The 10,862-nt window shown below is 43.0% G+C and overlaps 1 protein-coding gene across 1 annotated transcript; it reads left to right on the forward strand.

Moving 5' to 3' along the window:
- Nucleotides 1-2,235: 2,235 nt before the first annotated feature.
- LOC120028856 (pannexin-1-like) lies at nt 2,236-5,782 on the forward strand. Its single transcript, XM_038974106.1, has 8 exons — nt 2,236-2,798; nt 2,923-3,038; nt 3,165-3,349; nt 3,543-3,729; nt 3,849-3,949; nt 4,033-4,252; nt 5,016-5,334; nt 5,437-5,782. The coding sequence occupies exons 1-8, from the start codon at nt 2,618-2,620 to the stop codon at nt 5,520-5,522; spliced, it is 1,395 nt and encodes a 464-aa protein (XP_038830034.1). The 5' UTR covers nt 2,236-2,617; the 3' UTR covers nt 5,523-5,782.
- Nucleotides 5,783-10,862: the final 5,080 nt, after the last annotated feature.

The raw sequence follows: 10,862 nt of genomic DNA on the forward strand, positions 1-10,862 counted from the left end.
GCCTACCTTCAAACTCAGTGCCTCTTTGCTTGACATCATGGGAAAATCAAAAGAAATCAGCCAAGACCTAAGAAAATAAAATTGTAGACCTCCACAAGTCTGGCTCATCCTTGGGAGCAATTAACAATCGCCTGAAGGTACCACGTTCATCTGTGCAACCAATAGTACGCGAGTATAAACACCATGGGACCACGCAGCCGCCATAGTGCTCAGGAAGGAGATGTGTTCTGTCTCCTAGAGATGAACGTACTTTGGTGCGAAAAGTGCAAATCAATCCCAGAACAACAGCAAAGGACCCTGTGAAGATGTTGGAGGAAACAGGTACAAAAGTATCTATATCCAAAGTAAAACGAGTCCTATATCAACATAACCTGAAAGGCCGCTCAGCAAGGAAGAAGCCACTGCTCCAAAACCGCAATAAAAAAGCCAGACTACGGTTTGCAACTGCACACAGGGACAAAGATCAGACTTTTTGGAGAAATATCCTCTGGTCTGATGAAACAAAAATAGAACTGTTTGGCCATAATGACCATCGTTATGTTTGGAGGATAAAGGGGGAGGCTTGCAAGCTGAAGAACACAATCCCAACCATGAAGCACGGGGGTGGCAGCATGATGTTGTGGGGGTGCTTTGCTGCAGGAGGGACTGGTGCACTTCACAAAATAGATGGCATCATGAGGGAGGAAAATTACGTGGATATATTGAAGCAACATCTCAAGACATCAGTCAGGAAGTTAACGCTTGGTTGCAAATGGGTCTTCCAAATGGACAATGACCCCAAGCATACTTCCAAAGTTGTGGAAAAATGGCTTAAGGACAACAAAGTCACGCTATTGGAGTAGCCATCACAAAGCCCTGACCTCAATCCTATAGAAGATCTGTGGGCAGAACTGAGAAAGCGTGTGCGAGCAAGGAGGCCTACAAACCCAACTCCGTTACACCAGCTCTGTCAGGAGGAATGGCCCAAGTCTACTCGAAACAAGATTTGACCCAAATTAAACAATTGAAAGGCAATGCTACCAAATACTAATTGAGTGGATGTAAACTTCTGACCCACTGAGAATGTGATGAGAGAAATAAAATCTGAAATAAATCATTCTCTCTACTATTATTGACATTTCACATTCTTAAAATAAAGTGGTGATCCTAACTGACCTAAGACAGGGAATTTTTACATGGATTAAATGTAAGGAATTGTGAAAAACTGAGTTTAAATGTATTTGACTAAGGTGTATGTAAACTTCCGACTTCAACTGTACATTATTTGTCTTGCCCATTTACCCTCTGAATGGCACTGTCTCCTTCCTATCACCTGACTGAAGTGGATTTAACAAGTGACATCAATAAGGGATCATAGCTTTCACATGGTCAGTCTATGTTATGGAAAGAGCATGTTTTGTATTCTCAGGACCCCTCATGCTCTCTCCCTCAGGCCTCAGGTAAGAGCACAGCTCTCGCCAGACACAATAACATGTACAGTAGCTACAGTGCATGCAGAGAGGATGGAACAGTTTATTACGTTTAAGTCAGTGCAACTGCAGTGTCCTGTTGACTTTTGCGAGTGATTCAGGTGACACAGTGAAAGACATTTGGGAAAAAAGGAAATAATAAAGAAAGCAAGGGACTACACTATAAACTCCAAGGCATAAAAAAAAAAAAAAACCTATAGTAAGTTCCACTCAAAGTCAATTAAAAGTCATTATTACCTAAATGTTTGTGGTATGGACTCAAAACTAAATGAGAAGTCACACCAATTACAACTACAAATATATGATATATTAACTTTTTTCCCAGCATGCTCTACTGCAGGTTGATTTAAAAAAATATATATATATCTGTTTTGCATGTACACTGAGTGATTGATTGATTAAATGTTATGCTACACAAAAATATATATATTTTTTTCTAAACTAATCCAATCATTGAATTTTTGAACCACAAAAATGGTTGTTCCAGTGTAAATGGCTAGGTAGTTTCCTCCCACTTTTCTTTAACCGAGGTACAAGCCTTATGTTACCTATAAACTAACTCACCCCGGAACTCACTTGTTCAAGACCACTGTAGAGGAAATGAACGAATTCAACAAGTATATCTCAATCACTAACAAATACAGTCATGGGTGGTAAACTCTACAATTCAATCCAAAAGGCAAGGCACACTGGGACATTTTGGGGGGCGGGGCTAACCGTTGCATTTAAGTATACCTTATATCCGGAATCTTTGGGACGTCTTATATACACAATCTACGCGACGGCCCTACCCCCTCCCAGAAAGGATATACAACTCTAGCATTTAAATTGGTTCACAGCAGTTGCTTTGTTGTGCACCGCCAAAGATTTTGCAGCACAGGTAGCTAATTTCAACCAGAAAGTTTATTTAGCTAGGTAAATTCACAGCATGGCTTGATTTATGTAGTTGGGTCAAGCGTACAGTACACGTGCCACACTTGTTACATTAATTTTACCGGTGGCTTAGCTAGCTGTTGTCAACATTTCAATTGTGCGTCTTTCAGTTTCAACTGCAGTGTTGTCATTTCGAGCTCGCGAGGGACGAGGGTAAACTAGTTTAGAAAAGTAACAGTGGGTCGATCTCTGCTAAGTAGACAACAGAGCCAGAGATGGCTATCGCCCACGTCGCTACAGAGTATGTGTTCAGCGATTTCCTCCTGAAGGAGCCGGGTCAGGCAAGGTACCGCGCCGTGCGCACTGAGCTAGCCATGGACAAGATGGTGACCTGCGTGGCGGTGGGACTCCCTCTCCTCCTTATTTCTCTAGCCTTTGCCCAGGAGGTCTCTGTGGGTGAGTAGGTCACGGGTGTGGGGGGGGGGGGCTACTTGTGTGTATTAATTAATCACTAAATTATCAATTATGATGGTATCATTTAGTGATTATTCAGTGTGTTTGTTTTCTGTCTGTCTCCCAGGTGTTCAGATCAGCTGTTTCCCTCCAGCTAACTTTTCCTGGCGTCAGGGCATGTATGTAGACTCCTACTGCTGGGCAGCCCTACACACTCACACACTACCCTTATGGCTACACAAGGTAACACAAACACAGACATACACTTATGGCTACACAAGGACACACACAGGGAACTAACACTCCTCTTCTCCTTCCTCTCGCCCTTTGTCCACCCTCCTTTCTCTCTCCCTTCCCCCGCTCTCTCAGTTTTTCCCCTATATCCTGCTGTTGGTAGCAGTAATTATGTATAGTCCAGCGGTGTTCTGGCGTTTCTCTGCCTCTCCTCTGCTTCAGTCAGACCTTAGCTTCATCATAGAAGAGCTCGACCGCTGCTACAACCGTGCTGTCACTCTGGCTAAACGCATGGCCACTGCTGGGGAACACACAGACAGGTAGGCTAACTAGGCTGTATTCATTAGGCACCGAACAGAAGAAACAGACTGAATGGCTGGAATGAAATTAATGGAACGTAGTCAAACACATGGAGAAAGTTTGAAGTGTTTGATACTGTTCCATTCATCCATTCCAGCCATTACTATGGGTCTGTCCTCCACCACTGCTAACTCTCTCTGTCTCTCCCTCCAGTGTTGCGTTTGACCCTACTGAGGGCTGTTTCATGTACCCGGTGGTGGAGCAGTATCTGCTGACCAAGAGGAGGAGTGTTGTGGTGTTGTGGCGCTACCTGCTGTGTCGAGGCCTCAACCTGCTCACCTTGCTTCTGGCCTGTGTCTACCTGGGCTACTACCTCCGCCTCGCCTCCCTCACTGACCAGGTAACTAACCCTGACCCACTAACCAAGTGGGTCTAGTCATAACTGACCCTAACTTATTGATCTTGTGCTGTGAGTTATCTGGCTGACTTATTGGTTCTACATTGTGATCCTCCCCACAGTTCGGCTGTTCCCTGCGCACCGGACTCCTGGCCAATGACACCTCAATCCCCGACCAATTACAGTGCAAGCTGGTTGCCGTGGGAGTATTCACTTTGCTAAGGTTTTTACACCCCCTTTTTATCTTTTAGCCAGTCCTTTTTGTTGTTCCCTTTTTAAATAAAGTTTACTGGATTGTGATTTCAGCTTTGTTAACCTGCTGGTGTACGCCATGCTGGTTCCCGTGGTGATATACTCCGCTCTGCGCCCCTTCTTTCAATCACACACCCATTTCCTGAAGTCCTACCAATCACTGCCCACCATCAGTGTTCTGCCCCTCCCGCAGGGCCAATGGGATGACCTGACGCTCTACTTCCTCTTCCTGGAAGAAAACCTCAGCGAGCTCAAGTCCTACAAGTACATGAAGGTGTGTGTATAGTGCTGTGTTGTAGGTGGAGTTAAGTTTTTATTGTTACATGCACAAGTACAGTGAAATGCCTATCTTGCTTGATCTTTCCCAACAATGCAATAATGAATATCAGTAGTACTATAGAAAATAGTCAAGGAGAACAAAAACACACTAGAAATAAGTAAGTAAGCTATATACAAGGTCAGTTCCAAGGTCAGTGCCAACACCATATTTACAATGTTCAGGGATACTAGTGTGGTAGGGGTAGATATGTATAGGGGTAAGGTGACTAGGCATCAGGATAAAGAGTAGCAGCAGTGCATATGATTGTTATGTGAGTGTGTGTAGAGTCAGTAAGAATGTGTGTGAGAGCAAATTAATTGTGTGTCTTGAGAGTGTGTAGGGTGCATAGAGTTAGTGCAAAAATAGAACGTCTGTGTAGCCATTTTGTTAGCTACTTAGCAGTCTTATGGCCTGGGGATAAAAGCTGTTCAGGAGCCTGTTGGTGTCAGACTGGTTGCTCCAGTACTGCTGCGTGGAAGCAGAGAACAGTCTATGACTTGGGTGGCTGGAGACTTTAACAATTTTCCGGGCCTTCCTTTCACACCGCCTGATATAGAGGTCCTGGATGGCAGGGAGCTTGGCCCCAGTGCAGTTGCCATACCAAGCAGTGATGCAGCCAGTCAATATGCTCTAAATGGTGCAGCTGTGTAACTTTTGGAGGATTTGAAGGCACTGCAAAACCTGTTTCTGTGTGTAACTGTATAGCTCTGTGTTGTAGGTGTTGGAGTTGTTGAGGAGGAGGGGGATGTGTGAGGGGGAGGACTTTGACGCCATGGGACTGCTTCAGATGCTATGTCTGGTGAAGACTGATGTCACGGATGGAAAGAGGAGCACCGCAGCTACCTTCAATGCTAGTGACAAAACCACCAATGCAAATGCTAGCCTTGATGCTAAAGCTAATGATAACCCTATTGCTAAAGTTAGCCATATTGCTAATGCTAACCCTGCCGCTGGGGAGGCTAGTAGCAAGGCCCCAGCCCTCAGCCCAGCTTCCCCAGACTCATGCCAAAGCCAGACCAGTGCCACTGAAATGACAGGTGAGTCTGAAAGGATGAGGGAGGATGGGGAGAGGAAGCAGAATTTGAATGATGGGAAATGAAATTCCAAACTGAAATTCATAATGTTCTGTTTCCCGCCAGAATTCTCTGCTCTGTTGCCAGGCAACAGTGCAATGACAGACGGAAGGCGGAGTGATGGGGGGGTGGTCCGACAGCGAATTATCTGATCGTTGCCGTGAAGGAACAGCCCCAGTGGGTTGTGGGACACTAGAAACCAGAGGTTCTAAGACCCAGAGATCCAACAAGCCTTTATCTAAACAACTCAGACTAAGGTGAACCAGAGATGTCTTGATGTCAATGGGACAGAGTTGTATTCAAATCAATCTTTACTTGCCACGTGCCGAATACAACAAGTGTAGACTTTACCATGAAATGCTTACTTACAGTTGAAGTCGGAAGTTTACATGCACCTTAGCCAAATACATTTAAACTCATTTTTTCACGATTCCTGACATTTAATCCTAGTAAAAATTCCCTGTCTTAGGTCAGTTTGGATCACCACTTTATTTTAAGTATGTGAAATGTCAGAATAATAGTAGACAATGATTTCAGCTTTTATTTCTTTCATCACATTCTCAGTGGGTCAGAAGTTTACATCCACTCAATTAGTATTTGGTAGCATTGCCTTTAAATTGTTTAATTGGGTCAAACGTTTCGGGTAGCCTTCCACAAGCTTCGCACAATAAGTTGGGTGAATTTTGGCCCATTCCTCCTGACAGAGCTGGTTAGCTTTGTAGGCCTCCTTGATCGCACAAGCTTTTTCAGTTCTGCCTACACATTTTCTATAGGTTTGAGGTCAGGGCTTTGTGATGGCCACTCCAATACCTTGACTTTGTTGTCCTTAAACCATTTTGCCACAACTTTGGGAGTATGCTTGGGGTCATTGTTCATTTGGAAGACCCATTTGCGACCAAGCTTTAACTTTAACTTCCTGACTGATGTCTTGAGATGTTGCTTCAATATATCCACGTAATTGTCCTTCCTCATGATGCCATCTATTTTGTGAAGTGCACCAGTCCTTCCTGCAGCAAAGCACCCCCACAACATGGTGCTGCCACCCCCGTGCTTCAAATTAACTGAAATGAAAAGTTTACATAGTTATAGATCTACAATTTCATTTTTTGGGGATGGTGTTCTTCGGCTTGCAAGCCTCCCGTTTTTTCCTCCAAACATAACAATGGTCATTCTGGCCAACCAGTTCTATTTTTGTTTCATCAGACCAGAGGACATTTCTCCAAAAAGTAGTCTAGCTTTTTTATTGCGGTTTTGGAGTAGTGGCTTCTTCCTTGCTGAGCGGCCTTTCTGGTTACGTCGATATAAGAATCGTTTTACTGTGTATATGGATACGTTTGTACCTGTTTCCTCCAGCATCTTCAGAAGGTCCTTTGCTGTTCTGGGATTGATTTGCACTTTTCGCACCAAAGTACGTTCATCTCTAGGAGACAGAACACGTCTCCTTCATGAGTGGTATGATGGCTGCGTGGTCCCGTAGTGTTTAAACTTGCGTACTATTGTTTGTACAGATGAACGTGGTACCTTCATGCGTCCAAGGATGAACCAGACTTGTGGAGGTCTACAACTGTTTTCTGAGGTCTTGGCTTATTTCTTTAGATTTCCCCATGATGTCAAGCAAAGAGGCACTGAGTTTGAAGGTAGGCCTTGAAATACATCCACAGGTACACCTCCAATTGACTCAAATGATGTCAATTAGCCTATCAGAAGCTTCTAAAGTATTGACATCATTTTCTTCAATTTTCCAAGCTGTTTAAAGGCACAGTCAATTTAGTGTATGTAAACTTCTGACCCACTGGAATTGTGATACAGTGAAATAATCTGTCTGTAAACAATTGTTTGAAAAATTACTTGTGTCATGCACCAATGTAGATGTCCTAACCGACTTGCCAAAACTATAGTTTAACAAGAAATTTGTGGAGTGGTTGAAAAACGAGTTTTAATGACTTCGACCTAAGTCTATGTAAACTTCCGACTTCAACTGTACAAGCCCTTAACCAACAGTGCAGTTCAAGATGAAGAAAATATTTACCAAGTAGGCTAAAATAAAAAGTAACACAATAAAAATAATGAGCCTATATACAGGGGGCACCGGTACCGAGTCAGTGTGCATGTGTACAGGCTAGTTGAGGTATTCTGTACATGTAGGTGGGGGTGAAGTGACTATGCATAGGTAACAAACAAACAGCAAGTTGGAGGGGGGTCAATGTAAATTGTCTAATGGCTTGGGGGTAGAAGCTGTTGAGGAGCCTTTTGGTCCTAGATTTGGCGCTCTGGTTCTGCTTGCCATGCGGTAGCAGAGAAAACGGTCTATGACTTGGGTGTAATGCCAATGGGACAGCGTTGTATTAACTAACGGCAGTGGTACTAGCCAAAAATCCCAGGAAGTTTCTTTGACGAGATCAGGGATTTGAATCGGACAAGCCGTTTCTGGGTATCTTATACTGAAAGCCATACTGCCCAGGGTGTGTTTGGTGGCGGCATACTGTCCCGCAGAAGGGTCTTTCTATAAACTAGAGTACCACTGAGGATCTCTTACACTGGACAACTTGTAACAGCTGTTGATATGTCATTGATAATAATCTGCCATTTTTTTGAAGATATAAGCAGGGTTCATAGCTATATTCAATAAAATTCACGAGTTGATTTAAAACCTATGTTTAACCCTTTATCTTGGTTGGTGCCTTGATGGATTTGTCCAAAATCATGTGACATAAAATACACTGCTCAAAAAAATAAAGGGAACACTTAAACAACACAATGTAACTCCAAGTCAATCACACTTCCAAGTCAATCACACATTTGTGGCCTGCTGGAGGTCATTTTGCAGGGCTCTGGCAGTGCTCCTCCTTGCACAAAGGCGGAGGTAGCGGTCCTGCTGCTGGGTTGTTGCCCTCCTACGGCCTCCTCCACGTCTCCTGATGTACTGGCCTGTCTCCTGGTAGCGCCTCCATGCTCTGGACACTACGCTGACAGACACAGCAAACCTTCTTGCCACAGCTCGCATTGATGTGCCATCCTGGATGAGCTACACTACCTGAGCCACCTGTGTGGGTTGTAGACTCCGTCTCATGCTACCACTAGAGTGAAAGCACGCCAGCATTCAAAAGTGACCAAAACATCAGCCAGGAAGCATAGGAACTGAGAAGTGGTCTGTGGTCACCACCTGCAGAACCACTTCTTTATTGAGGGTGTCTTGCTAATTGCCTATAATTTCCACCTTTTGTCTATTCCATTTGCACAACAGCATGTGACATTTATTGTCAATCAGTGTTGCTTCCTAAGTGGACAGTTTGATTTCACAGAAGTGTGATTGACTTGGAGTTACATTGTGTTGTTTAAGTGTTCCCTTTATTTTTTTGAGCAGTGTATATTTAGTTATGGCAATGTAAGTTGTTGTTATATCATATTAGGCATTCATTTGTTAAATTAGACATTAAACTTGAACACAGGAAGAATCCTGGATCTAGCCGTTGGACTTTTTTTGTTTTTTTTGTATTTTTTTGTATAGAGATCTCAAATGCAGTGTAACAATTAACATTTCGTGTCAATCTTATGTTATGTGGTGAAAACAGTTTTCATGGGCACACAAATCCAAAATGATGTATGCAATTGTACAATCTAATGCTTCTGAGTCACCTTACCTTGATACTTAAAAACTAAATCGATACAGTCGTTAACGTGGTTCTAAAAAACTATGCATAATACTTGTTGGATGTGCATTTGGTGTCCAGCTGATTATTTACGCGGTGATGTTTCACATCTGATCCAGGAAGGAATTTCCCGAATGACAGTCAAGTGACGAACAGCTGTTGTGATAGCGCATGCGATGCAACAACTTCCCAAGTGCTGGAAAAAAGGTGTTCAGGAGGAATGTCAAGAATATTTTGGAGTCTCATTAGTTACGCTGGCGATATTCCTAGCGACTTGATGTTGATCAATCAATCAATCAATTTTATTTTATATAGCCCTTCGTACATCAGCTAATATCTCGAAGTGCTGTACAGAAACCCAGCCTAAAACCCCAAACAGCTAGTAATGCAGGTGTAGAAGCACGGTGGCTAGGAAAAACTCCCTAGAAAGGCCAAAACCTAGGAAGAAACCTAGAGAGGAACCAGGCTATGAGGGGTGGCCAGTCCTCTTCTGGCTGTGCCGGGTGGAGATTATAACAAAACTATGCCAAGATGTTCAAAAATGTTCATAAGTGACAAGCATGGTCAAATAATAATCATGAATAATTTTCAGTTGGCTTTTCATAGCTGATCATTAAGAGTTGAAAAACAACAGGTCTGGGACAGGTGGCGGTTCCATAACCGCAGGCAGAACAGCTGAAACTGGAATAGCAGCAAGGCCAGGCGGACTGGGGACAGCAAGGAGTCACCACGGCCGGTAGTCCCGACGTATGGTCCTAGGGCTCAGGTCCTCCGAGAGAAAGAAAGAGAGAAGGAGAAAATTAGAGAGAGCCAAGATTTTCAAAATGTTCATAAATGACAAGCATGGTCAAATAATAATCAGGAATAAATCTGTTGGCTTTTCATAGCCGATCATTAAGAGTTGAAAACAGCAGGTCTGGGACAGGTAGGGGTTCCGTAACCGCAGGCAGAACAGTTGAAACTGGAATAGCAGCAAGGCCAGGCGGACTGGGGACTGGGGACAGTTGATCGTCTGTTTGCTTGATTTACTGCCGGGTCACCTTCTCATTTAACAGAGAAAGCCTTAAAGTAATGAGTTCATGTTTCTGTGCCTGGGATTGTACACTGTCTACTGTGTGAAATTGTGTTGGATGGATTATTGCGCAACACCCAAAGTTAGTGGCTATGTAATATGATCTGGTAATGAAACATGTCAAATACATTTTGTTTACCATGTTACACCTGCAATTTTAAGCAATACAAGGAGCTTGAAGTAGCCTACTTTCTCATTATTAAAAACAGCGATGGTGAGATTAATGCTACCCCTATTCTTGGATTTATGTGTCCCTGGGTCAGCCACAGGCTACAGTAAAATCACCATGCATGCATCCAATCTATTTAGTCAGGCAATTTCCACATTTTTGAATGTAGTGATATTCAAAATATCAATGGATTGGTAAGGCCTAAATAATGCATTATTCTTAGTGGCAATGAGCTACTTTTTGCATGCTTTTTGGGGGGAGGGGTTATATATTAGGCCCTATATGTACAGTTGTATAACATGGAGGTCCTTGAAAATTACAATGAAATGCTTTGGAAAAAGTACCTGACTTGCCAATGTCTTTATTTACCCTGATTTTAAAGAATGTATAGTCCTAGGCCTATGTTGTTTAGGTGGAGTTAGGGGCCAATTTGCATACAGTTGAAGTCAGAAGTTTACATACACCATAGCCAAATGCATTTAAACTCAGTTTTTCACTATTCCTGACATTTAATCTCAGTAAAAATGCCGTTTTATGTCAGTTAGGATCACCACTTTATTTTAAGAATGTTAAATGTCAGAATAATAGTGATTTATATCAG

This window comes from Salvelinus namaycush, chromosome 34, assembly GCF_016432855.1.
Source record: "Salvelinus namaycush isolate Seneca chromosome 34, SaNama_1.0, whole genome shotgun sequence".
NCBI lineage: Eukaryota > Metazoa > Chordata > Actinopteri > Salmoniformes > Salmonidae > Salvelinus > Salvelinus namaycush.